Source organism: Podospora pseudoanserina, chromosome 4 (assembly GCF_035222485.1).
Source record: "Podospora pseudoanserina strain CBS 124.78 chromosome 4, whole genome shotgun sequence".
Classification (NCBI taxonomy): Eukaryota; Fungi; Ascomycota; class Sordariomycetes; order Sordariales; family Podosporaceae; genus Podospora; species Podospora pseudoanserina.
The window spans coordinates 2,945,215-2,971,358 of record NC_085923.1 but is presented as its reverse complement, the minus strand read 5'-3'; the positions used below and the strand labels follow the sequence as shown (position 1 = coordinate 2,971,358).

At 52.3% G+C, this 26,144-nt stretch overlaps 10 protein-coding genes and 1 non-coding gene across 11 annotated transcripts; 3 read left to right on the top strand and 8 right to left on the bottom strand.

The window, feature by feature from the left end:
• Positions 1-269: 269 nt before the first annotated feature.
• KCH1 (Potassium transporter) lies at positions 270-4,143 on the top strand (the record flags this gene model as incomplete). Its single annotated transcript, XM_062946947.1, has 2 exons — positions 270-1,404; positions 1,456-4,143. The coding sequence occupies exons 1-2, from the start codon at positions 1,339-1,341 to the stop codon at positions 4,141-4,143; spliced, it is 2,754 nt and encodes a 917-aa protein (XP_062800773.1). The 5' UTR covers positions 270-1,338.
• Positions 4,144-4,704: 561 nt separating this feature from the next.
• QC764_0069360 lies at positions 4,705-4,796 on the bottom strand. Its single transcript has one exon. It is a non-coding gene; the product is annotated as a tRNA-Glu (tRNA).
• Positions 4,797-5,662: 866 nt separating this feature from the next.
• QC764_406590 (uncharacterized protein) lies at positions 5,663-6,832 on the top strand (the record flags this gene model as incomplete). The annotated part of the gene is made up of 2 exons (XM_062946948.1): positions 5,663-5,990; positions 6,048-6,832. The coding sequence occupies 2 exons, from the start codon at positions 5,663-5,665 to the stop codon at positions 6,596-6,598; spliced, it is 879 nt and encodes a 292-aa protein (XP_062800772.1). The 3' UTR covers positions 6,599-6,832.
• Positions 6,733-8,456, bottom strand: QC764_406600 (uncharacterized protein). The gene is made up of 2 exons (XM_062946949.1): positions 8,165-8,456; positions 6,733-8,115 (listed from the first exon to the last, which is right to left on the bottom strand). Exons 1-2 carry the CDS (start codon positions 8,308-8,310, stop codon positions 6,792-6,794), a joined length of 1,470 nt encoding a protein of 489 aa, XP_062800771.1. The 5' UTR covers positions 8,311-8,456; the 3' UTR covers positions 6,733-6,791.
• A 118-nt stretch (positions 8,457-8,574) lies between these two features.
• On the top strand, positions 8,575-11,474 carry QC764_406610 (uncharacterized protein). The gene is made up of 2 exons (XM_062946950.1): positions 8,575-8,855; positions 8,912-11,474. Exons 1-2 carry the CDS (start codon positions 8,746-8,748, stop codon positions 11,010-11,012), a joined length of 2,211 nt encoding a protein of 736 aa, XP_062800770.1. The 5' UTR covers positions 8,575-8,745; the 3' UTR covers positions 11,013-11,474.
• Positions 11,008-11,931, bottom strand: QC764_406612 (uncharacterized protein). The gene is made up of 2 exons (XM_062946951.1): positions 11,319-11,931; positions 11,008-11,244 (listed from the first exon to the last, which is right to left on the bottom strand). The coding sequence occupies exons 1-2, from the start codon at positions 11,557-11,559 to the stop codon at positions 11,237-11,239; spliced, it is 249 nt and encodes an 82-aa protein (XP_062800769.1). The 5' UTR covers positions 11,560-11,931; the 3' UTR covers positions 11,008-11,236.
• A 2,367-nt stretch (positions 11,932-14,298) lies between these two features.
• On the bottom strand, positions 14,299-16,002 carry QC764_406616 (uncharacterized protein; the record flags this gene model as incomplete). The annotated part of the gene is made up of 2 exons (XM_062946952.1): positions 15,466-16,002; positions 14,299-15,314 (listed from the first exon to the last, which is right to left on the bottom strand). The coding sequence occupies exons 1-2, from the start codon at positions 15,602-15,604 to the stop codon at positions 14,299-14,301; spliced, it is 1,155 nt and encodes a 384-aa protein (XP_062800768.1). The 5' UTR covers positions 15,605-16,002.
• Positions 16,003-17,753: 1,751 nt separating this feature from the next.
• NMA1 (Nicotinamide/nicotinic acid mononucleotide adenylyltransferase 1) lies at positions 17,754-19,946 on the bottom strand (the record flags this gene model as incomplete). Its single annotated transcript, XM_062946953.1, has 4 exons — positions 17,754-18,509; positions 18,565-18,637; positions 18,688-19,228; positions 19,298-19,946. 4 exons carry the CDS (start codon positions 19,944-19,946, stop codon positions 18,393-18,395), a joined length of 1,380 nt encoding a protein of 459 aa, XP_062800767.1. The 3' UTR covers positions 17,754-18,392.
• Positions 19,947-21,343: 1,397 nt separating this feature from the next.
• QC764_406630 (uncharacterized protein) lies at positions 21,344-23,212 on the bottom strand (the record flags this gene model as incomplete). Its single annotated transcript, XM_062946954.1, has 1 exon — positions 21,344-23,212. One exon carries the CDS (start codon positions 23,210-23,212, stop codon positions 21,344-21,346), a length of 1,869 nt encoding a protein of 622 aa, XP_062800766.1.
• Positions 23,213-24,021: 809 nt separating this feature from the next.
• Positions 24,022-25,391, bottom strand: QC764_406640 (uncharacterized protein; the record flags this gene model as incomplete). The annotated part of the gene is made up of 3 exons (XM_062946955.1): positions 24,022-24,849; positions 24,876-24,986; positions 25,053-25,391. The coding sequence occupies 3 exons, from the start codon at positions 25,389-25,391 to the stop codon at positions 24,022-24,024; spliced, it is 1,278 nt and encodes a 425-aa protein (XP_062800765.1).
• Positions 25,392-25,593: 202 nt separating this feature from the next.
• Positions 25,594-26,013, bottom strand: QC764_0069270 (uncharacterized protein; the record flags this gene model as incomplete). Its single annotated transcript, XM_062940628.1, has 2 exons — positions 25,594-25,874; positions 25,959-26,013. The coding sequence occupies 2 exons, from the start codon at positions 26,011-26,013 to the stop codon at positions 25,594-25,596; spliced, it is 336 nt and encodes a 111-aa protein (XP_062800764.1).
• Between the last annotated feature and the right edge of the window lie 131 nt (positions 26,014-26,144).

The window sequence follows — 26,144 nt, the reverse complement described above, 5'->3', positions numbered from 1 at the left end:
GCCACCATGCTTCGCTCCCGCAATGGCGTGCATGCGTCTTTTCTTCGAAGCCCAAGAACTCCGTGTTTCATTCAGGACTTGGGTTTGAGTCCTCCCATCGGTGGTTGGTGAGCTGTTTCATGGCTGCACTCTCCCAGTGGAGGCGTGCAACGGCGGCGACATGATCCAATCAGGAAAGCGAGAATGCTCCTTCGGGGGCAAGGGGTTGGACAAGCGATAACCAACGGAGGGGTACCTGCGTTAGCGCCAATCCTCGTCCAAAATATTCATCCCAACAGTGACTGACCAGCATCATTTCTTGTGTATTCCTTGTCGCGGCGTGGTGCTGTTCCCCTCCCCCGCGTCTGGCAACGGAGGCTAGCCAATCATCCGTCGAGATACAAGTCAGGGTCGGCCTGCGAAGCCCAAGTGGTAGACCCCCTGCATCTCGGTTCCTCCCTGCGAGCCAGGACGGCATCTTCTTCCGTTGGGGCCCCTTACCCTCCAGTCCTTTTTGTCGCGAGTTGACCTTGACGCTCATCCCCCCGGACTTCCACTGCGGAAAGGCGGCCTCTCCGGACAACTGTCGAAAGCTAACCACGAGCTATTCAGCCATTCATTCATTCATCAGTCGCCCACAGCGAACAATAGCATCACTCCCTCGAATCAGACACCGCGACAACTTTCCCTATTGTGCTTTTTACAGGGCGACACCCCGCCCACGCCTGATCTTTTTCCCCATCGGTCAACTTGATACCCGCGACTGGAATTCTACCCAGCCGATCAAACTCGGGATCCATTACCAACCTGCCACCTTTCGGCATCACCACCGACCTGTGGACCGCGCGCCTATTCAAGGATACTACTGTTGGGTTTCTGGAAGTGGCAGGGAAAAGGACTGGAAGTTGGGCCATCAGGACTGTCGATCAACGAAACTACTTCCCACTCAGCAATCAGCAATGCAACGATAGCCTGCAAGGCGATTCTTGAGGCCATCCGTGGCCGAACTATCCTCCTCCATTTATCCGGCCCTACTTCCTGCCGGCTTCTGACCTCCCTTCTTTTCAGTCATTTTGTTTGCTGGCAGGCATCTCTTTGCTTTTACGGCCGTTGAATTCAGGAGAGGAGTATTGAAGCTCCTTGGTCGACCTAAGCACAGTCGACTCTCGCAGGCGAGGAGCGACTTTGTGCGAACGGCGGACTGGAGCCTATGATCTTTCACCACACCCGAACGAGCGACGCATTAGGTTGTGTCGACGATATATTTCGCCATTCTTTGGGTTTATCGACGGTGTCGATACCCTCATACTCTTTGCCGGCCAGTCTGGATATTAGCGCCTGGTTTGCGCAATCGATATTATGGGATTTTTAAGTCATAAAAGGAGGGATGTTGTGATCCAGCCAACCGAGAAGTGGGACTTTATTGTGAGTTGAGTACTGAATGCAGCAGGGCTGGGTAATGCTAATGTCATGCAGAGCTTGAACGATTTCAAGTCGACCTCATGTTGGACGCCCTTCGCCTATGGAATCCTTATTGCTTCCATGTTCCTGTCGTTGTCTGTGTACGCCGTCGATGGTTTCACAGCGTACCAACTCATTGCGTTCGACAGATGGTCTTCCCAAATCGAACCGGCTCAGTTTATCCCATTCCAAGTCACGAAATGGGTATTCGCCGGCTGCATCATCCTCTCCGTGGCCAATCTCTGCTACGAGCACCTTCGCGCCAACCGAATTATGCGAAGAGGAAGTGTTGCTGAGTGTTTCCTCGATCATATTGCTCAGCGCATGGAGTGCCTTCGACCAACCAGCGGTTGGAGGAGGTTTCTCGTTTTCGCCGAACTAACCAAGAGCAAAAAGGGCGTCGACTACGTCGCCCTCTTCACTTTCTTCAGCTTCCAGTCATGGATTCGAGTGCTCCTCTGCTCCGGGCCCCGTCAGGTTCTCAACGCTCTTACGCTCTATTCTATTTTCAGGGCGAAGCTCAACATCAAGGGAGACAACTTTGATGCTTCACTCGCTGATTTCATCGACAAGATCCAGGCTCTTGCGACGGAAGACACGAGGCAATCTGTCATTCTCTGTGGTATGATCTTCACTGTGGTCGTTTGGATCTTCTCGTTTCTTTCGTTGGTAATCTCAGGGGTACTTTTCGTGCTGTTCTTGTGGAGTTACATCCCCCGCGAAGATGGAGGTTTGACGGGTTTCTGCGAGCGCAAGGTCAACAAGCGTCTCAAGCAGATTGTCTCGGTCAAGATCAACAAGGCGATGGAGGAAGATGAGAGACAACGGAAAAAGGCGGAACTCAGGGCGGCCAAGAAGAACGGGGAGAACAGACCAGTCACCATGAAGCCATCTCTGCCCGTTTTCGCCGACGATAATCTGGCTGAGATGCCGAGTCTGAAGAGAGCCGAGACCTTCATGTCTATTTCCGAGAAGACCGACCGTCCGAATACTCCTGGCAGCTTTGAGATGAATACTCTTGGGCAAAAGCGACCAGTTCCATCTCGGTCTGGAACTACGGCGACGTCGGTCAGCAAATACTCGGCCAGAGCATCTCTTCTCGGTGGGGCTGCCGCCATGGGTGTTAGCCGTTCAGATTCACCAGGACCGGCGATGCCAGCCGGTTTCCCTCCCCCTCCCAGGACTGCGACTGCTCAATCCAACCGAAGTTACGCATCAAGCCAGCAACTCAACAAGATGCCTTCGAACGGTTCGAATCTCAACGCGGGCTACACTGCTGGCCAGGCAATGTATTCTCAAGATGCTATGCCCAGCATGCCGCCCCCGGTTAGGCCACCAATGAGTGAAACGAGCAACTACAGAGGTCCAGGGTCAAATCAGCAGCAAAATAGATGGCCTGGGCCCAATCAAGGAAGACCAGGATATGATGACTATTCGAAAGGACGGGCCAGTCCTGCCCCATCGACCATGTCGTATCGCAATGGCCCAATGTCGCCCCCGAGAATGGGACCAGGAGGATATCCAATGCGCAGCGCCACCGGCCCAATGCCACCTCGGGGACACCAACCACCATTCCCACCCCAGAGGAATATGACTGCTCCCACTCAGCCTTTTCACCAACGGGCCGATAGCAACGGTTCGGGCGTGTCTATGGGTATGGGTGGGCCTCCTCGTCAGCCATATCATCACCAAAGTGCTAGCAACAGTTCGCTGAGAAATATGACCATGCCAGGCGCCTACCAACCGCAAGAGGTCGATGAATACCGACAACCGACGCTGCCAAATCTCGCTGGATTTGGTGGGCCCCTCCAACCACAGCAGAACGAGGATTACAGGCAACCGACTCTGCCAAACATAGAGGCGCCACAACAAGACAACGATTACCGGCAGCCGACTTTGCCAAACCTCGACGGTGTTGCGCCAAATTCTTCACAGAGCCATGACGAATACCAGTATACGAGTCGATCACTCACAGGGAGCAACAAAACGCCAGCCCCGTACCCGGCAGAAGACGATGCGATGAAGTATGAGGATCCATCAAATCCTGGGAGGAGCGATTCGCCTGGCCCATTCCAGGCACTGCCTGCGGAAGGTTCTGGGTACCTTGATAGATCTAATACTGGGAGGAGCAACTCGCCCGGACCTTTCCAGGCGCAGCCCATGGGCGGTTCTGGTCAGCTTGACAGGTCCAACTCCGGGACGAGCAACAATTCCTTTCAAGCGTATCAGCCTCGGGCTACGGATGGTTCCAACGAGAACCTCTCGAGATCTGCCACGATGTGGAGCGACTCACCGGGCCCATTCCCCGAGCAAAGCACCAGCCAATCTCAGTCCATGGATCAGCCGGCAACTGTCTCGCACGCCATAACAACCGAGTTGGCTTCCCCGGTGCCCATCCAGCCGTCGGCCACTAGCCAGTCTAGCTATGTAAGCAGGTTGGATCCTGGGCCATCATCTGGGTACGTCAGCAGACTGGAGCCCGACAGAAGTCCGTCACCGGAACTCGACATTTTTGCGGCCCCGGCTCGGGCAAATACCGTGTCAGGGGCGTTCTCCCTTGATGACTACGATTACGATCGTGGTCCCCAACGGGCCAATACAACCGTTGGCAACATGTCCGGTAGTAGTTCTCGGGATCCTGCCCCTCATAACAACAATGGCTGGAGCGACGACTTGGAGAGAGGCAACCAGTCGAGATACTGAGCCATTTAACGGGTTCTTGAGAAATTGCCCAACCAGTTTTTTTTCTCTTGCATTTTCATTCTCACGGTTGTGTAAAATTTCAACCAACGATATAAACGCGGAGATGATGGCTTTTCTTTTGATCTTTTTTTCTCCTGATTTCCTTTTGTCTTTCTTGATGATTTTGCTCGACCCAGCGCCAGCGAATTTTCTACTTGTAAATACTACATACCCACCCACTTGCATGCATATATTTTGTTTTTTTCTTTGCATCTTTCTACTTTCCCTCACACGTTTATACCCCGGGGAGAGTTTGGATTGAGGAGAGAAAAATAAGGGGAGGGAAGGAATGGAGTTGATGGGCTTTCTAGGGGGTGATAGAAAGGCGTTGAATGATGATGATTTACACTCTTTTACTTGTTGTGTTGTTTCCCTTGCTGTGATTATTGTGCGAGGTGGTGTTGGTTGGGTGGAAGAAAGGTTGAAAGGGTGGTGTGGAAGGTTGGGCGGAGGTTGTGGATGTTAGTGGGTGATTTTGTAGAGTCTGTCATCCAAAATCGGACCATTCACGATTTGTGCAAATCGGGTATGGTGTAGCGGTAACATCGTTGACTCTCACTTCTCAGAAGTGTCTTTTCTCTCAACAGCCCCGGGTTCGACTCCCGGTATCCGAGTCCATATTTTTGGTTTTTGTTTTTTTCACTACCCGCCTATACATTGCCAACCCTCTCTCTTTTTTTTTCTTTCTTTTTTTTGTCAATTGAGAGGCATTTTTCTTGTGGTTTGCGAGTGATAAAAATGGAGGGGAGCAACATATGAATCCCCCGCTCTTGTAGCTGACTCTCGGTTCTCTCCCCGCCTTAGTCCCTTTCGGGGGTGATACCTTTCAGCTTTGCGGTCCGCGCGCCTTGAGATGTCCAGGGTCTGGCGAGAATGGCGAGGCTCAGTACGACGCTGTCTTTTCTCCTGCTTTTTCTTTACATTTTTGTTTTGTTTTACTTTTCATGCTGCTGTGTCCTTTTGCCTACCATCATCGTACAAGTGCGACCTGCCAAACGATCAAGAGAATGGCAGTGTATCTCGTGGCTGCGCCGCCTGTGGGTGGTGGTGGCGGGCGGTATTGGAAACGCCTCTTTTCGAAGTGTGCCAATAGTGTGACGGCTTGCAGAAGGCTTGCAGATGGGGTCTAACCTGAAGGGATGGAGGTGCTTTTGAGCTGAGGCGTTTTTTTTATCGGGTTTGGGCAACTATCTCTGGTTGTGTTTTGGGGGCAAAAGGTAGGGCAGGTAGGGGGTAGAGCCTTGCGGTTGTGCCTGGGCTGTTCATCGATTCAAATGTCAATTTCAGCTGCAGGTTAGACAGATGCTGGGCGCTTGGGGGTTTTGGTAGGTAGGTACATAAGAACTTGGGGGCGCCGACTTTTCGGGAGGAGGGGGGGAATCTTGATGGTTTTCTTTTGGTTGCTTGCGATTTTCTTTTGGTAGTTTGTCACAATCTTTATACCTACCCTTAGGATCCGTTGTACCTCGCCCAGAGATTGATGCAGAAAGAAATAACAATGGCACCACCAATACGATCCATCACCGCTACTGCGGCCGCGCTTCTGCTTGTGATAGGAGCCCACGCGGCGGAAAACGCGCCCTGTTACTTCCCCGGTGAAGTACACGCTTTGGGGTACTACCCCTGCCAACCGTTCGGCGCCGAGATATCGCTCTGCTGTCCCCAGGGGTGGACGTGCTTCAGCAACGCGCTGTGTATCGCGACGACGGAGACGAAGAGTTTTCCGAATATTACTCTAGGGGAGGTGCAGAGGGGGGCTTGTACGAGTCCGGGGTGGAATAATGCCCTTTGCGGGGGCGTTTGCTTGAGTAAGTCTCGTCTCACAATGAACTGTTGATGGTGGATGCTGATGGGTGGTGTCATAGCGGGTGATAACATATACGGGAAGCTGGCTGCTTGTACTCAGGAGACGTTTTGTTGCGAGGATGATTACAAGAAGGGGAAATGTACCTGTGAGGAAGGGGGTGGGAGCTTTGAGATTAAGAGGGGAATGGGGAGCAAAATTATTGAGGTTGACAGTGAGACTTTTTTTGGGACGGCGACGGTAATAATTGCGGAGCCGGTGACGAGTTTTGTTTCGGATGCAACGACCACGACTGGGACGGCGACGAGTACGGGGGAGAGTTCGGTGAGTAACACTGCCGATGGGGCTACTACCACGCCGACTTCGACGGAGCCAGCCGAGGTTGTGGAGGGGGGTGGTGGGCTGTCTAAGGGGGCGACGATTGGGATTGGAGTTGGGGCTGGCGTTGCTGGGCTGTTGATCTTGGGAGCGTTGGCGTTTTTTGTGATGAGGTGGAGACGGAAGAATAGCCAGATGATTGGGACGAATAATGGTGGGAAGGTGACGGAGGATCCTATTGAGAGTCATCAGTATGGGGTTACTTATGGACGTGCTTATGGTGAGCAACCCTAGATGAGAGAGTAGGTGGTGAGGCAGGTGCGGGATCAAGTTGGCCCAAAGGATAGACGGAAAAGTGTGCGGTCGAATCCAGTTTCTGTTGTTGGAGGCTACTCATTCACTGCTGGATTTTCAGGAATAATGGTTTAATCGCGTTTAGCCTTCCTCTGTAATTGTTAGTTTGCTGATATATATATCTCCCACAAGTTCAAGACCTTGCTCTCTTGTCCTCCATCCAATCCTCATCCTCCCTGATGGCCCCTTTCAACCACTTCACCGCCAAAGCTTCCTCACTGCCCCTTAGTCCCCACTCTCCAATATCATCTTCCTCCTGCTCTTTAACTTGGGCACTAAGCTCCATGGTCTTTACTCTCCTTAGGGCTTCTCTGTCCCTTGCCTCCGGCTCCGCAAATTCCTCATCGCCCTCCTTAGCTAATGTCTGGCACTCAAACATGCTCACACTCCGTCTCATGAGCCCCGCTAGCTCTATGGCCTGGACTTTGAAGGAATTCCTGGGCGGTATCCTCTTCTCGTCCCCTGAAGCCGGGACATCGTCAGAATCGAACAAAAGCAGCGTCTCCGGAACTCGAAGGGTCGATTTCCGTGGCGGGAAGACTAGATACCCTTTTCTCGGGCGCCTGGATGCCATAGCTTCGGCTGTCTTCTGGGCCAGAATCACATCAATTTCTTGGGATGTCAATTCTGCCAGCGGTTTCGAGCTTAGTGCCTGTGAAGAAGATGGGTCATCAGACTGAGGCGGTTGAGGCTCGGGGATGCCCATCGTGTCAGCCAGGAAATTGTCAACTGCCGAAGATAATGTCGGCGGTGCAGGTAGGTTGTTGAACCGGGATGGGTTGAAGAAATCTTCCGGTACGTGCAGAGGCGCGTTCTGAAAGAACAGAGTCGGGGAAGCGAACGGGTCAAAAAGGTTTGATGGCGAGGGAAAGAGGTAGGGCATTTGGGAGTAGAGGAAACCAAAGGCCGTGTTTTCGTCGAATTCCTCGAGCTCAAAACGTTGTGACTGGACTTTGTTGGTGTAGAATGGGCGTATTCCGTGTTTAGGGGGCTTCAACTTGTAGCTGTGTATTGGGTGGTCGGGAAGGAACATGGGCCAGTTGTATATCCCGTTGTGAGCGATAAGACCACGGACGGTCATGCCGCCTTGGCCGAGGTTCAGAAAGGGGTGGTGAGCTTCTGTAAAGGCTAGGCCAGCACCTAGAGTGGCGCCTAGATAGGAGCCATAGACATAGGCTGGGCGACCAAAGACATGCTTTTTCTTCTCCGGACGAAGGCCGAGGTTGGCTGACAGCCAGGAGTACCCAAAGGTGAGGTCGTGAACTGGGCTTGGCCATCTGAGAGGTGTCTTGTCCTCTGGGTCTTTCACGTTGTTCCACCGGTAGTTGATGACTGCTGCCGGAAACTCCCGGAGCCATCTTGGGAGCGAGCTATGTGGTTCCCCTCCGGTATGGGGGATTGGAGGTATGACAATAACCAGAGGTTTTGTCGATGCATGCTTGGCGATGTTGTGAAGGCTGGCTCGGTCAGATGGTGGTTCCGGTTCATGAAGTGTAGCAGACATACCTCACAGTTATCTCACCAGCTGATGCGCATTGAACTTGAACATTCTCAACTGACTCATTAGTGCTATAGAAGCGAGATTTGCGAAGCACTCTGCAAGTGAGAGCTGCTGGACGCCAGCGCCTTGCTCCCAGTGGCCATCTCAACATCGATAACAGATTCTGAAAAGACAAAAAATCTTAGCCTTCCCATCCCCACTTCATCACAGAGTTTCCATTCCTGGTTCGTCAAATGAGTTTGTCGCAATTCTAGTGATGTTTTGGTCGATCCAAAACAGTTAAACTGTCGTTTGAAGTCGATTCTCAAAGCTATCAAACAAATTTGACCAATCGCAGCGCTGCATCCGATAAGATCGTGACCCCGGCTCTAGACGGGCAGGGCGGCACGACGTCATTGTCATCCCAACTTCGCATCGTGTAAGCCCTGGAATGCCATGCCCTTTGTCTCACCCCAACCCTCTCCTGATGCTCATGCATTCATTGTCTTTTATTTCAAGCGCCGAGAACTTCGAGATCTTCCGGATATGAGTCTTGGCAATATCATCCAAACTCTCGGGTCTTGACAAGGCCTGGGAGAGACTCAAGATGAACGATGCAGGCGGGGAAAAGATTGATGAACATCTCCGCGCAGCTGATCCTGACGGTAAGAAGCTGCCAAAACAACAGGAGCATGAGCAGATGCATCTGGACCCGAGGTCAGTTTCTCCGTAGACACGATATCACAGACCGTCACTGATATTACCTACCTCAGCCGATGGTGGTTCGCCTCTTCTGCCTTTCCCATGATAGCAGGCACACTGGGTCCAGTCGCGTCAGCATTCAGTATCTGCGCGCTGGCAAGACCATGGCGACAGAACTACCTCCCCGGCTCCGACCTGGATGCGGCCCCGTTCATCAGGGACCCAATATGGCTCACCATCATTAACGCCATCCAGCTGCTCATCGCGCTCATAGCCAACATGGCTCTGTTGCTGAACATGACGCAGCGACTGAGGTTCTCCATCGCCCAGCCAGTCACCATTGTGGGATGGTACATCTCCTCCATATGCCTAATTTCTCTCACCGCAACCGCCTCTGGCCCACTGATCATCGAGCCCACCAGCCAATACATCTGGTCCCAGGCCTTCTACTACGGCATCTACGGCGCCGCTCTTTACTTCCTCGTCGCTTCCCTCATGGTCATCACATTCCTCGGGGCTCAAACAGAGCACTACCCCAAAGACTTTGTGCTCACCCCTAGCCAAAGGACACTGATGATGCAGACTATCTTGCTGCTCTTCTACCTCCTCCTTGGCGCGTTGTTATTCGGTAGGATTGAAGGCTGGAACTATCTTGACGCGGTATACTGGGCGGCTGTCACCCTTTTTACCGTAGGGTTCGGGGACTTCTCCCCACAAACCGGTCTGGGCAAGGGACTGGTCATGCCGTTTGCTTTGGTGGGGATCATCAGCCTCGGTCTTGTCATTGGGTCGATTCGAAGCTTGGTACTTGATCGTGGCAGGCGTAGGCTTAGCGCCCGGATGGTGGAGAAGAGAAGGCGGAGGATGCTAAAGCAGATGACGAAGAAGGGCAAAGATGGTATTCTCGTGCCTATAAAAGAGGGCGAGGAGCTCTGGCAGACGCCTTCCGAGGTTGATCGCGGCCTGACCGAGTTTGAGAGGCGAGAAAAAGAGTTCAAGCTGATGAGGGATATCCAAAAGGAGACGTCAAAAAAGAGGAGGTGGTATGCCACTGCCATTTCAGCGTGCACATGGGCTGCGTTGTGGTTAGGGGGGGCAAGGATCTTCCAGGCCTGTGAGGAACCATACCAGGGGTGGACGTATTTTGATGGGATATTCTTTTGCTTTGTGAGCTTGACGACTATCGGCTACGGGGACATCGTCCCGGTCTCTAACGCGGGGAAGTCCTTCTGGGTGTTTTGGGCGTTGTTGGCTTTGCCGACCATGACGGTGTTGATCTCCAACGCCGGTGACACAGTGGTTAAGGGTATCCGCGACGCCACCGACGCCATCGCTACCATCACCATCCTCCCTAGTGAACGCCCCTTCAAAAAGGACCTCAAACGGTTTCTCAAACATGTTTCGTTTGGGGTGCTCTTTAAAGAAGAAATCATTGAGGAAACACCCACTGGCATTTTAGGCGAGGCTCAAGACCGCGACAACACCAGCTCGGACTCGGAAGAAGAAAACGACGCCGAGACAGCCCTTCAGCGGGGTCAAGCCGAGTCATCGAATTCATCACCTACCTCCCCCAGAGTTAGATTCAACCCGCCCTTTCGAAACGATGACGCTCATGACAAAAACATTGACGATAACACCGCCGATGAGAACCACCCCCACGGTCCTGGTCAACATCTCCGGGAAAGGAAGAAAAGAAGGAAATCTGCCCCGTTTACTCTGCCAAATCGCCAGCAGGATTATTTGGTCATTTTGATCGATGAAGTTGCGAGGGTTACAGCGCATTTGAAGGAGCACCCTCCGAGAAAGTACTCGTTTAAGGAGTGGGCGTGGTATTTGAGGTTGATTGGGGAGGATGAGAGTGATGCTGGTCAGCATGGGAGGGCGAGCACGCATGTGAGGACGAAGAAGGATAAGTTTAGGGGGGGGAGGCCGAATGAGGGGTTGGATGATAGAGGGGAGGCGAGGGTCACGGAGAAGGTGGTACCGTGGAGTTGGGTGGGGAGTAAGAGTCCTTTGATGGGGGGGAAGGAGGAGGCGGAGTGGATTTTGGAGAGGTTGATTGAGCGGATGGGGGAGGAGTTGAGACGGGGGAGGAGAGAGGGGAATGAGGATCAGGAGGGGGAAGGGCAGCGTGATGAACACGAGGGAAGATGGGGGCGTGATGAACTGTAGTGGGAGAGTGATGTTTTGTGGAGTTCAAGGCAGGATGAGATGAAGAGCTGGTTGAGTGATACCCATCTTAAAGTTCGGCGTAATGGTAATTTCTGGTACAAGATAATGGCGATCCTACGGTACAAGTATATACTAGCAAGCCGGGCGATTCTAGAGAGCACTGATGCTCTCATCACTAGATCCTTGTGCTCTTAGAGCGCTCCCGATGAAGACGACCTCGATTGCTACAAACCTATCATGACCAAAGCGGTTAGCAACAGGGTATCAAAGATCACGGCAACAAAGGAAAAACCAACCTGTACTTACGTAGCTGTTGCTGCAATGATCTCTCAGACCTTTTGGCGGAGCCGAGGATCCCCATCAACATAGCAAAGGTGATGATGAAGCCAGCAGTGGCGCCGATACATGCCTCGGTAGACGGAATCTCAGTCAATGCATAGATAGATAGCACCGGGAGAGCGGAAGCCATGATCGCAACAAAGACATTGCTGGCACGGTTGACCCGGTTGCTGCTGTAGGATTTGTCGCCCGTTTCCTCGTCTACCATCTCTCCGGACCCGATATATCAACCGACGACACGGTCGTAGGCCTGTATCACGGAGTTGAGCAGCCGCCTGGTGAATGGGTCGCCTTTGGCGGTCGGTGTTTCGAGGCATAGACAGGAGCTGAGTTTGTCGTCACTCCACGTTTCGGTTTCGAAGTCTGCGAGGAAGGAATTCCCTCCTTGGGTGTCTCTGAGCCATGATTTGAGACTTTTGAGTTGTGATTTCATGGGTTTGTCTACTTGGTTGAGTGTGAATGTTTTCAGTTTGATAAAGGCCAAAGTCAGATAAGTTTCTTTTGTGTGATTGAGAAGGCAAAGAATAAGTTTGGTTGACGTTCACTCACCTTGCAAAAGAAGTTCATCTGGAGCTCATCAGATACCGCATCAGTCTATTGTGGTAAAGGGGGGGGGTGGTATTCAGGTAACTGACTATACTCTTTTATTAATGCCCTGATAGCCCCAAGCTTCATGTGTTGTGAACTTGATGCATCAGGCGAGATCTTGAAGCTTCTGCAATAATTTGCAGCCTGAGAACTCGCAGACACTACATCCGCAAGGCGCTCTGTTTTAAGCTCTTTCTCAAGCTGAATGATTTCAGCTTGAAGGGAGAGTAGGCAGTGAACTTCTTGGGCTGTAAATGCCATGTCATAGGCTCTTTGCAGCTGCTGTGACTTGCCCAGGCCAAAGCCAGGCAGCAATGTCTCAAGAGGGCGGCCACACAGCCTCGTCCCCTACAGCTAGCGGTGACTGGCTACAATTAGGTGCTATGTAGTAAGACTGGGGCGGTTGTTGAACGTAGCTGCATCCCATCGTCATTGAATCCACCAAGAAGGGAAAACTGTTCAACTAAAACCTTGACAATGGATGCCGCTTCGACAGCTCTCCTCGTCTTAGCGGGGCTTTCTCTTGCCACATCAATTAGCACTTTACTCTCCGGTGTAATCCGTTCAATCGGGACCTTTCCTCAGAAAGTCCACCTCTTCCACCAGGAGATAGGCACGATGCGGGGCATCATAGACGAATATTACGAAACACTTCACGGCGGAATATTCCAAGCTCCCCATTCACGTCAAATAGATGCTCGTGGCGGATCATGAGCAACAGCGAAAAGTCGAGATGCTCATCTCTCAGGTGACCCGAGTCCATGAGAACGCAAACGAGGAGACGGGTGAAGTTGGTGATTTTTGCTGCAAGTAAGGAAAAGGAACTCGCCAGTGAGCTTGCAATCCTCCACGACAAAGTTGGTCTGTTGCGTGATGCCTATTCCGAGTGAGTAGAATTGCAACCCAGAAGAGTCAAGCTTGTTGTTTTTCTGACACTGAAATCTTCTCATACAATAAGTGTACGGAGTGAACTTGTGGAGTTGAGGTAAAAGCCTTTTTTCAGTCCCTCAAAGTCGTTGGGAGAATCCAACGGGGGTTCATTACCAGGTTGCGTTACTGACACTGATGAATTCATAGTGCGGCAAACAGCCAAGCTCACGGCACTGTCCGTTACAGCTTCTCTGAACACGAAAACAGGCTCATTCGAGTCTGAATCAGAAAGGGGTAAAAGCAGCCATCCTGAAGGCACTGGCTTCAGCCTATCGGACGAACAACAACTGCAAATAGCCAAGGCGATCCAGAAGTCCGCCTTGCAGCCGTTAAGAACACTACCTTGCAGCCGTTAAGAACACTAGAGGCAAGACAACTTCTTCATCGACGGAACGGTACAGTTGATGGACCCTACACTCGAGCCAGGGATGGTTCTTGTCGAGGATAACACCCAAAGCGGGGGCAAGCGGTTTCGATACAAACCCGCTCGAATCAAGATCGATACCGGGTCAGCAGCCGATTTCGTCACTCTCGAGCACCTGAAGCAGATAAAATACAATCTCGGAGACATGGTGGAAATTTCGGAGAGCGAACGAGAAGCTGTTAAGGGCTTCAATAAAACAACAATGTACTGGCCATCTCACAGAGCTGATGTACAGTGGTATCCTCGAGGAGAAACACAAGTTCAGGTCACCCCTTGCCTGGTCGTGGACTCGGGCCCGTTCGACATGCTGTTATCCTCACGAAACTTCGTCCCACTGGTCTCCTCCGCACTCACTCTTGTCAGAGGCTCCAGAGGGCCGCGTAAAACGAGGGGTAAGTGTCCCACGGATATTGCGTGTATGAACTCGAAACTAACATTTTGGGCCCCAGAACAAATCGGAAAAGAGTGAGAAATCGAGAAGCGAAAGCTGGCGAAGGCAAAAGAGTTGGCGAGAAAGAACTTACTCGCAGCTGTGGCAACGAGAAACCAAGAACGTGGTCGAGCAACCACAATGCAGAGCTCGGTGGTCCCGGCCTCTGATGGGCAGGAACTATCTGACCTAGAGAAAGGGCAAGGGGTGGTGGGTGGTGCTTCGGGGACGTCAGCTTTAAACCGTAGATTCGTTAAAAGGCGCGAGCGGAACATATCGACTGCGGGGTTCACGGTGGTGGCTATTTAAGTAAGGTAGTGATGTATAATGTACGTTCCGCATTACAAGGGAGCTGGACACTATCCAGCGACAGATCCCTGCATCTTTCTCTACCTTGGCTATACAAATGCTTCGCCATGTTTCTAGACTCGGTTCTTCCTCAAAACCATCCTGTCCATCCCACTCATATACATCCCCACAGTACCACAAAACAGCAAAACATCTGAGTATCCCCCAAAACAAATCATAGTCATATCATGAAATCCGTGTTTCTGAATCATCCCAACCAACATCCTTTACAGACCAGCAACAACCCCCACCGCCAAAGCAAGCGCCGCACCCAGGACACCAACCTTGAAGCCAGCAGTCTGGCCAGCCCCGGAAGGCTGATCCACATCCCCATCCTCATCCTCATCCTCGCCACCATCCCCAGCCTCATCATTCTCACCCGGAGGTTGCGTCCCAGAAGGGCTAGGAGAGGTACTCGTCTCCGTACCCGTAGGCGTATACTGCGACAGCCAGTCACTGACACTCTCATACAGCTGATTGCAACCCTCAAAGCAAGTATGCTGCCCAGCAAAAACAGTGTACGAAGCAGTTTGAATCTCGGCAAAGATGGTGGCCCCAGACTCGAGGCTTGTCGTTCTCGTCGTCGTCTCAGTCCCGCCAGTAAGAGCGTCCGTCACAGTGACAACCTCGCCCGCGGTGAGCTTGGCCGTGCAGGCGGGCATGTTGATGGTCCAACCCCCATACGGCGTCCCAGAGATGGTAGTTTCGAAGAGGATGTCTTCCGTCCTGGTGCTGAACAGCCCAAAACTGAGACTGCCAGAAGGGCAGCACTCGAGATAATGCAGGTCGACGTTGTTTGTAGCGGTGGAGACGTGGCTGGCCTCGCTGTATCCCACGGGACAGCTGGCAAAGTAGTGGGTGATGGTCTGGCTGCCGGTGGCTTTGGTCACGGCGCCTGAGGGGCCGTACTTGTTCTGGTAGCACTCGTCCTCGTAGCCGCGGGTGGTGGTGGTGATGGCGATGTTATTATCATCAGAGCGGGTGAAGTGAACGAGCGGGCGACCGGCGTTGACCACGGGACCACAGGTGAAGCCGGGTAATTTGCCAGTTACAACTGCGGGTGGCGCACTCGCAGTCGAGGCATAGGTTTGACGATTGAAGATTGCACAGTCGAGAGTGGCGAGCCAGAGGTCCTGGCCAAAGCCACAGGTAGCTGCGGGAGTGAACTGCGTCGGAGAGTAGTTGGAGGGCCATGTCGGCGAGGGGATCGCAGAGGTAGTTGTTGCCATTTTGAGGAAGGAAGCTGCAACGATGAGCAGAGAGTATTGCCGAGCGCGAACTACGACATTTCAACGAGAGAGGCGGCCGGACTTATATACTCATTAACGTTGTATTCTCAAGATATGCTGGTCCTGGCATTAGCCAATAATCACTATCACCATGGCTGAGCACACTTGGCGGTTGATGTTGGAACTTGTGTCGACTGGGTAGCCAGCTCGGCAAGGGCTCTGCCCATGCTCTCTTGATTGACTTTATCTGTAGGGCATATGCGACTGGCAGGTATCCGGTCTTCCTGTAATCCAGTACCAACATCACGAAGGCGATGAAATGGCTTTACTATTTTCTTAATGAGTGCCCATCCCAATCGTTAATACAGCTTGCACGAAAGATCGCGGGGAATAAAACGCCAAGGTTCTTCTTTATGCCCCCTCGCCCAACACACAACAGAAAGTCTTCGCATTGATCAGGCGTCATATTTATGGGCCGTCCAAGGCGGCTTCGAAGAGATTTGAAAGAAAAGAATTGGTTGACATGTGGTCCATGCCACGTCCACGTACGTGTTGCTGTATGTTGAAGAGAGAGAGAGCGGCTACGAGCTACTCGAACAGTCACGAGCTACTACCAAACTGGAAAACAACTAGCCAAGCCAGATCATGTAGCCGTCTCTGCCCCTTCGCAACTTCCACTCTTAGGTTCGCGCCAGCTTCTCAACCTCCTTCTCACAAGCCACACCTTCCAAAACTCACCCGCCTCATGCCCCCTCATAAACGAGGCTGGTGATCCGTCGTCGTCCCCAAGTGTGGAGCCATCATCGGTCCACCACGTCTCCAGAATGGTCCGTGCACCAGCTACCCCTGCATACCTAAACCAACCCAAGGTGGTTGGGCAGGCGCAGAGCCAGCCAGCCAGCAAAGCTACGACACCAGCCTCTTCTTTTCTGTTGACTTGGAATAATCAAGGTGGCGGGGCAACCAGCTCCTATTTGACCTGCATGCCCGCCCGCCGCGTGCGCATTCGCGCGCAAATGTGGTTCTCGCTTCTGCATCTACCGTATTTTGCATTCCGACGACCATCTTGCAATTGTCGCAACTGTTTGACGAAGAATCCGATTCCCACGTTTTCCTTTGAAAAGTCACGAGCGCCACCGAGGAATTGGGTCTAACGACGAAACCCCGCAATTTTTCGCAACGAACGAGAAAGCTTGACAGCTTGAACTGGTAAGTCTGATCTCCTCAGCGGTCTTTCCGGCAGCCTGAAAACTAACAAACCAGAAGATTGCTCCAAATCAGCTTTTCGATCGGAATCATTCCTACCTAAAAAGCGATATTTTGATCCCCAAAAGCCGCCATCTCACGAACTTTGTCACCGCCCGCCAACCTTTGAATCCGAGGCTCCACCCCAAAAATACGTGGGACCAACTGACACAAGCGTCCCCTTCACCACCACCATCACACCAGTGTTGTTCCGTCCCAGGGTTCAGACCCAAAACCGCCAAAATGAAACAAAACGACGTCATCGCCGTAATCATCATCATCCTCTTCATCGTCCTCGCCCTCATCGCCTTTGGAATCTACCACCTCGTCTCCGTCGCGCGAGACAACGTGCGAGGGTCGGTAACGACCAGCTCGGACACCACGAGCAGTAGGGACTAAACCTGGAGTGCTACAAATAGTGCGTTGTTGCGCCGAACATTCAAGAGACGTTGGGAGTGAAGGGGCTGAAAAATGCCCTTGATCTCTTGGGTTGAGGAAAATATGAAGTGCACGCACCGCCGCTGGGAAACGACAATGTCAAAAGTGTGAAATGATAATGGATGATGGGAGGAACGGAAAGATGATGTCCGGGTGGCTACAATTTTTTTTTTTGATTTTGCAGCATTTTGCATTACTATGGGCTTGAATTTTTTGAGGATATGTATGGAGTTTGGCGTTTAAGGGAATCACTCCTGTTTGTGTGGGATGGGAGCTATGAGCGAGCTATTTTTTTCGACATGATAGCGAAGCGAAAGTCAATCTAGGGAACAACGACAGACAGAGCTTTTTGGATATAGCTGCCTGGGGGGTGGTTTGCATGTAAATGTGGCTTGGGGAAGGGGGGCGGGAGAAAGCTTTTGGAACGCCTGCACATAGAGATCTTCGTAGATTTATTGGTTATTTAGGCTCCTCCAATGGGGATGGGGAAGCTGGTGGTATAAAAATCTCAAAGCAACTAGAACCAAAAATCTGTTGGTTCCTTCCTGTCATTGTGCTCACCTGTGTTGACCTTCCTATCTTTCTTCCTCCCAAGCTTCATAATCTCGAGAGACTTATAAAAGGTGGTAACACCAGAAGCTTGACCCAAGCCATCGGTATTCAGCCACTTACTCTTGCATACCTCCCGCTTACTTTCATCTACCGCCTTGCTGCAGCCACGAGAACCCCCAAGAGACACGAGCCCGGACCCTTGTTTTCACAACATGACATCATATTTCCCTGCTCAAATACTTCTTCAAAATACTCATAATTCATGCAAAAATGATTCCCCTCATCTAACTGCCCTCGCAAAGTTGCGCGAGAATCACACCATGCCATAAACTAAAAGCCAAAAAAAAAAAAAGCAAAAAAAAAAAAGACCTCCCCCAATCTATCCAAAAGAGAAAATTAAAGAATAAAAAACCCTCCCCAACCCCTCTACACCTTTCTTAAAAGAATTTCTTGCCGCCTCCCCATCTCCCATTATAATCATAAACGCCGTAAAATGATATTGTCAAATATGTTGCCCACCAACGCCCCCTTACTTTGATCTTTCCTTCGCTCTTCCTCTAAACCCCGGAACTGAACTCCCTCGCTAGTCGCTTGCTTGCTTGGTGTTTGTGTATCCCCTTTTCCTTCGCTACTGGGCAAGACAGTTCCCCACGCCAAATGTCATGAAAAACTCCCGGCGCCATTGTCCGTCATCATTCATTAGCTCTGCGCTGTACCTGTTCTTGCGGAGGAGCATGTGATGCAGTCTCTGCATTTGGCGCCTGTTGTTTGGTCGTCTCGTCGTGTGGTGACGCTTGTCTTTTTGTTCGGCCGTATACCATCATTTCCCGTCATGTCGATCTTGTCCAAGGCTTCACTTAGCCCTTGATGAGCTTGCCATTGGAGGATTCGGGCCCTGGGTCCTTTGACCCATTGATCTTCTCCTGCTTCTCCTTTGGCGGCCCTTCTTGGTACAAGTGGTGCTCATTGATGTACTAGGAGCAAGTCAGCACATGGCCCCAAAAGCATCTGTTTTCAGGCAGCACAAACCTCTACAACCGGATCTGGAATCAGATACCGCACGCTGAGGTCCTTCTTCAAGAATAGACGGACTTTGGTCGAACTGTTCAGAGTTAGCAAACCAGTTCTGTCACGAGAGAAGGTGCCACAAACCTGATATCGTTCTGGATCACTTGACCAATAACCCAGATGTTATTCTCGTACTGCTTAAGGGTCGAAAGTGCCAACTCGATATCCGTCCCGGAGCGCTCCACAATGAAGGCACCATACTGCCCGAGAATCACGCCCAAGTCGATTGGCGACCAGAGACCAGGCTCGCCCATGGACATGACCAGATCGGCTCCGGCCAGAAGCGCAATCTTGGCCTTGTGCATCTTCCCGTCGGTGCCCTCGATGCCACCCAGCACCGTATTAATCTCGTGGTCAAAGTGTCGCAGCACCTTGGCAGTAGGCACATATTCCGGCTCACCCTTTTCGTTGCAGTTCACCGTCTCAAAAGGGTCGACCATCAGCCACGGCGAACTTTCAATCGCGCGCGAGCACATCTCGACTCGGTGACGGCCCGGCGCAAGACCCGCCTTCTTGTATGCGTCACTGACGGGCGACAGGTATCCGGCGCAAACTTCAAAGTCTGTGTTGAAGCGTACAAAGTCCGAGGCCATCTCGAACATGCGCATGTGGAGAAAGGTGATGGCTGTCCCATGCCCAGCGTTAGCAAAACCCTCAAACATTCCTTACAAGACTCTCAAAGGGTCCAACTGACGAGAAAACGACCCGCAGGCCACCAAGACCAATGGCGTCTTGCCTGGTCGGGTTTGTCGGCGCTTTAGCTTGTCGACTGGGAATGTGTAGGCCTCTGTCGGGACGCCCGAGACGGCCACGGGCGTTGCCGTGCCTGAAGCGGTGGTGTTGTGCGAAGTCAAGGTGTTGAACATTGTTTGCGCCTGGTTGGCGGCAGACGCTTCGAGCTCGAGTCGGAGAGCATGTTCGCGGGCCTCGAGGAGGTTCTCGCGGGCGGCCATGAGGATACATTCGGCCTCGCGCTCTGCAACCTCTGCGCGGATGACATTGTCGCGGGCGGCGATGATGGCGGGATCCATGCCGGCAGCGGAAAGTGTTCTCGGGGAAGGGTTCGGAGGGAGGCCAGGCAGATGGCAGATGGCAGAGGCTCTGCCGGTGGTGGATGAATGCGGGGCACTCGAGATCTCTTGTCGGCAGAGGGAAGCCGAACCGTAACCTCGGAATTGTTGGCGGGGAAGGGAGCGATCGAGATTCAGATTGTGTTCGGAATCGGGCGGGTGTGTTTTATACAGGATTCCTGGGGAATTCGCAGATCGGCGCAGGAATCGGAACTTTTTGACAGTGGGCGGGCGCAAAAGAGAGGAGTTATAGAGGAGTCGATCGGGGGGCATGGGCGGAGTCCCTTCTTTTTACTTATTAAGAGGAGCTCTCACGCGGGGGGCCCCACGGGTACCTGGACGGAGATGGACAAAGTTTTGCCTGGGCGCTGTGTCTTGGCTGGCGAGTGCCGCTGTCGGGGGTGGGCGCTGGAGGAGCAAAGCTAAAAGACGCAACCCACTTTTAAACTCGCGCAATGGTTGGTGTCAGTCTGTTCTTTTTCGTCTTGTTTTCCCGGTGTTTCGCGTCCAGCTCGGCTTGATGGCCTTGTCACTCGGGATTTGGCTGTTGGTTTTGGGATGACTGGCCGTCCTGCGGGGGACCCAGCCACATGCACGATGGTGTGTAAGAAGACAGCTGCCGCATGTGCTGTAACGCAGCTCCCGTGGGGGGAGGGGAAGAAGGGAACTCGAGCCAACGGCTAGCCCGAAAAATATATAGATTATCGTGAGGTAGGCTGATTTTAGGTTCTAGGGGTTCTAAGTTGACGTTGTTTGTGTAAGGCAACAGTATCATGTCTTACCTAGAAGATACCGATCGAATGACCTTGACGGCTTGCCGCATTGTTCTTTCCCAGGCCTAGAGCCCTCCTCAGGCCGCCTGTAGCAGCAGAATGGACCACCCCGCAAATTTTGACGACTCCAATTCGCTTCACGGGTTGCATTGAGATATTGCTTTGTAAATCTATGTGTAACAAGTGCTGGGCTAGGGGATCTGAGCTTCAAAGAACTTTTACTTCCGGTTGCAACTCCGGTTCGTACCCATAGGTAGGCTGCCTGCTGCTGCTGCCTCAAAGCCTGGAAAACCAAAACCGAGACTCAAATCAATGAATGGTCGAGTGACTCAAAACACCTGGGTGGCTCGCACTCTCAACGAAAAAGTCCGAATAAGTCACAATTCAATTGGTGTTACTAGAAAATCACAGGCAGTCGGTTCATACCCCACGTAAGCTGTCTCGAAGACTCATCATCGTAGCTCTTCTTCAACGGCTGGCTGAGTGAGTCTCTTCAAAGCCCCGTCTTCGGAAGCACACCACTGGTTGGGGTAGTTTTGACGAGGTCTGAGCACCCCCAAAAATGCGGGGCGAAGCTGAGCCACCCCACCTGACGTCAAAGGCACCTGTCCGCTGGGGATCTGCTGGGACATCAGTGGCGATGGTATCGCAAAACGACGACGCCAAGCTGTCCGTGAAGATAAACTGCTGCTATTCATGCTCGTGATGCTCTGTTTCATCACCCTCACCGTCGTGACACAGGTGTCTAGTTGGATTTCGCCCTCGATTACGTACTGTGCGACGGACAGTGCCCAGTCCCTGTGAGACATGGTTGCTGGGCCATGGCCGCGTGTCCCCATGTCGACTCGCCAGCCAAAACACTACCCCTGAACAACCCCTGAACAGCCTCAAAAAAAATCAATACTCAAAACTCTCACTAACAACCTCCTCCCCCTCCAACCACCCCCTCAAAACCTTCATCATCCCCACCCCAGCACACAAGAAATATTTTTTCCTCTCCTTATCAAACCAGTCCCCCTGAACATCTTTCTTGGTCAGCCTCCTCATCTCAACCTTCACCCCCTCCAACCCCTTGATTTTCGCCATCTCCGCCTTCCCAGCTTCACCGCAGCCCCCAGTGAGGAAAAGTCTCACCTTCACTTGCTTGATACCCTCGTTCCTGCCCAGGACGTCCCTCGCAAATGGCAGGTCGTCGGCCCTCAAACTCCATATCAATTCCACCTCGTGATCAGTGGCAGCGATCTCACGAACCTGCCCCAAGAAAGGCGTGATCCCTACCCCGCCAGCTACAAACACCTTCTGCTTCTCCTTTCCCGTGCCTATCAGCCTGAAGTTCTCCTCACCACCAAACCCCAGCACCGGGATTTCTAAACGTGCTGCACTTGGGGAGATGTGATACCCCCACAGAAAACCCGTGACAGGTCCATGTTTTCTTGCCGTGATTTCGAATTTGATCTCCTGTTCCGCGTTGGACGGAGGGCTGTTAGAAATGGTGAAGGTCCGGACATAGTCATCGTTGAGTGACTGCGGATCAGAATTCTTCATATGCGCCCAGCCATTGTCCAGCTCGCCGCCAAAGTCGAGGGTGATGTGCTGCCCTGGGTTCCACAGCCTCTTTTCCTTAGGGTTGTTGAAGGCAAGAGAGAATGTAAAGCGGGATATGGTAGGTGACAATGACGTTTTGCCAACAAGAGTAGCTGTGGCGGCTGGTTTGGAGGCCGACAGAGGAGCAGGGGCCTCGGTGGTGAGTTTGCGAAGAGGTGGGTTATATGGGCTAAATTCACCGGGTGTACCTCGGAAAGGGAGGCCATCCTTGACAAAAATGGCAGAGCGGACTGTGATTTTGACTGCGAGTTTTGTGTGTGGTAGGTAGGCGGCTGCTGTGTCACCGACGAGAAGTTCCGTTGTGCCTGTTAGGTACAGGACATCCGATGTGTCGAAATCGGGGATGGCGAGACCGATCAGGGGGTTGGTGTGGAGGTTTCCGAGGGTCTGATAGAGGCGGTTGCCGGAGTATTCGGGGTAGATGAGCACTGCACCACTGACACCTCCCGGTGATGGATCGGTGTTGCTGATGACTCTCATGAAGCCAGGTGGACCGCCTCGGTGGTTTGTGTCCATCGTTTGGCCGTTGGTGGAAGACAGAAAGAATAGATCTGCTTTGGCAAGCAACGAAATAGCCTCCTTAGGTAACGGGAGTGATGATGAGACTAGCTGTGGGGAGGGAAGATGAGCCCAGATGACCTTTTTGTTGAGATATTTAGGGCAATTTCCAAGGCTCTCTTCGACTTGGAAAGCAAGCTGCACTTGGGAGACAGCCTCGTCATTCGGCCTTCCTACAAGTGCCCCAACAACCACCTTCCCAGCCAACTTGACCCGATCTCGAGACTCCAGATCAATACTCAAAGCACTGATAGCTTTGTCTCCAGATGTCTGGCCCACTTCACCATCCGCAAGACGATCTAAGCCGAGCGATTTGACGACGGGGTCGTGGCATTTGTCGACAAGACTTGCCATAGCAAGCCTGTCATGGCTGATCTGTCGTGCAAAGTTGCGCTCACCACCCCAGATGGAAGTCCACGGACGACCTTGCTCATCTACTGTCCCAATGGCAACAAGGGGTGAAGCGCTGACTCGGTCGCCATGAGACCAGGAAAGGCCAACATTGGTAGGATTCTCTCTGCTCGAGGTAGGCACCTTGAGCAGCGTATGGATTGCTCGCTCGCCTTCATGCCAACCCTTGACTTGTTCGTGGAGCGTCGCCATTCTGATGAGATATTCAAAACTCGAGGTACCTGCGACGATTCCAGCTTTGTTCAGGAAATCGAAAGCTAAGGGTTCAGGGGAGAGTCCTAGTATGGTTGGCACGATGCAAGAGGAGGTGGTCAAGCAAAACAGCCTGAAAGAATAAAACAACATATATGTTGAATGATCACGAGATAGATATGGATCGAGTTCAATAATTTAGGCAGCTACCCGTCTGGGTTTGTATGAATCCTTCTGACTTTGTTGCATTTGGTAAGCTGCTATGGTACCATGCTGGAAGGCATGGCGCGGTCTGACAAATCGGGCCTTGTTAGTTCAAGGGCGCGCCTACCCCAACCCACGAGACAGCGGAACAAAGTCCGGCCAGGTCAATGTCACCCCTCATTTTGAACCCCCACCGCCGCCAAATTTCCAGGGCGACTTCCGGTGTTGCCTTTCGCCTTCGCTGTCGGTTATTTCCTGGACCCTGCTCTGGGCTCAGTGTTTTCTTTCGTAGCGTGTACATCAACCTCTTGTGGTGATGATGGCTGATGTGCAGGGTGATAAGTTAACTGGTCTGGTCTGGACCGAGACTTTTGCTGAGAGGTGGCTGATGGCCGCTTTGCATCCCAGAAATCATATCAGAAGCACAACAATGACATTTGGTCATATTCGAGCACATCTATTGTCGGTCTTCGGTCATACCCCATCTTTTACCTGGCAAGCCTGTAGATGAAACACTGGCCTTGGATCGATGGCTTAGAAACACCATTGCTCAATACTTTCAAATCTAGACCACAAAACAAAATATCCCACTTTTAGCCAGCCATTCATGGCAACAGTCTTCGCGGAGTCCTCGGATAGTAAGCCGCGAGGTGAACGCTCGGGAGGCCCAGGTACCACGCAACGATGCGGTCAAGGCCAATACCGCCACCGCCATGGGGCGGCACTCCAACCTGGCGGAACACCTGAACATAACCATCGATACCAGGACTCGCGGGATCAATACCTTTAGCCCTGATGCGGGCCTCCAGCTCGTTCGGATGGTTGATGCGCTGCCCACCAGAGAGGATCTCCTGTCCTCGCAGAAACATGTCGAACGCATTCGTGACCTTGACAGCACCTTCAGCTGAGCCTGCCGCTGTCGTGTCGTCCAGCTTTGCGTAGAACGGCCTGGCAGTTTCGGGAAACTTGTCGACGACGTAAAAGTCCGTATTGAACTTCTGCCTCACCAAGGCGCCGAGTGCCTTCTCCTGTGGTGTAGTCATATCCTCGTCATCGCGCACATGACGGAACTCCGCCGGCCCTTCCTCGCGAAGAAGTTGTTGAGCCTGTGTAAACGTTAGGCGAACCTCCTGGCCAGGTTCGGGCAAAAGTATCTCGCTAGACGGGTAGACGGAGCGGACGAGTTCAATCTCGTCCTTGAAAATCCGGTGGACTTGGCGGAATATATAAAGAACCCCTTCCAGAAGATAGAGAACCTCGCTGTAGTTGTGACGAATTTCCATTTCGAGATCGAGGCCCGTAAATTCAGTCATGTGACGGGGAGTATTGGAATTCTCAGCGCGGAAAACTGATGCGATGCTGAACACGCGTTTTCTCCCCCCAGCAATCTCGAATTGTTTGTAGAACTGCGGCGACTGAGCAAGGAAAGCCTCCTAGCAAAGTACGGCATACGGAAAACATTGCTGCCACCTTCAGATGCTGCGCCAATCAGAGAGGGTGGTTCGAATTCCTTGAAGCCCCGAGCCTTGAGGTACGACCGAAACAGATGTTTCATTTCCATGCGGATGTCCTGGCAGAAAAAAAGACTGGTTTAGTAACAAGAAGATCACTGTGTAGAGAACTGTTACGACCTTACCGCAATGGCCTGTTGAACCGGAGCTCGTTTGTGCATGGCGATATTGTCCAAATGCACAAGCATACTTGCGGCTGGGGGCCCCTCCTTATCGGTCTCTTCTTCCTCTCTGACACCAGCTTTGGCCCCGATAGCTTCATCATTGAAGTCAACAACTGGTCGGTTGGCGGCGGCCAGTGTCATGCCCAGAATAACCGGTGCTGGTGCCAGCAAATAGCATCTTGTGATCCGAAGCTCAAAGTTCGACACCCGGCAGCGCTTGACAGGTTCGATCGGTCGCTGTACCCCGGCCTCAATCACCACGAAGCTCTCAGGGTTGATTCCAGCGATCCACCTCACCATCGGTCAGCTGATGATGGGTGACTCCTGCTCGGGGGGCTCCGATGTGGCCGTCACGACACCCTGGATCGTCCTGATTCAATGGAGGAAAGTTAGGTTATGGACACCCAAGAGAAGAATGGTGATCTGCCATCACATACCAGTTGCCTTCTTCCCGTAGTTCAACAAAGGCCATCTTGGCACTCTGAGTCCGGGAGGTTTGGAGCTATGCTCTGAGAATGATACTTTTGCCTTCTACATTTCCATCGCTAAAGTTCCGAAAACTGATGTCTTCGGCACTGGACGAAAAGACGATGGGCGTGGTAGGAGCTTGTCCATAAAAGCCCTTGGCAGGGTCATCAAGTTCGACAGCAGAGGAAGGTGCCTGGCGTGCTTCGGCGCGCTGTGCCTTCAATGCCTCCTTTCTGGCCTTGGCTTCGACCTTTTTCGCCGCCTTTTTGGATGGAGGCGCAGCTTCGTCCGCATTGCGTTGTTGGTGCTGGCTGACTGTGTAGGTGAATTGGAACTGTCGTCTGAACAAAGGTACCAAGGTACCGCGGGGTAGATATGTAGCAGATTCATGGTGCTTACCTGGCTCGACCAGACAGGTAGGGATAAGCGCTTGATTCCAGAGACAGACGGGCATGATCCGCACGATATTATCACCCTGATATAGACTGCGCGGATGTAATCACCCTTCCGAAATTTGATACTCTCTTAAATCCGCGAGAAAAACAGACGCCTGCAATGCTTTTAACCCTTCCAACTCCGTCCGGC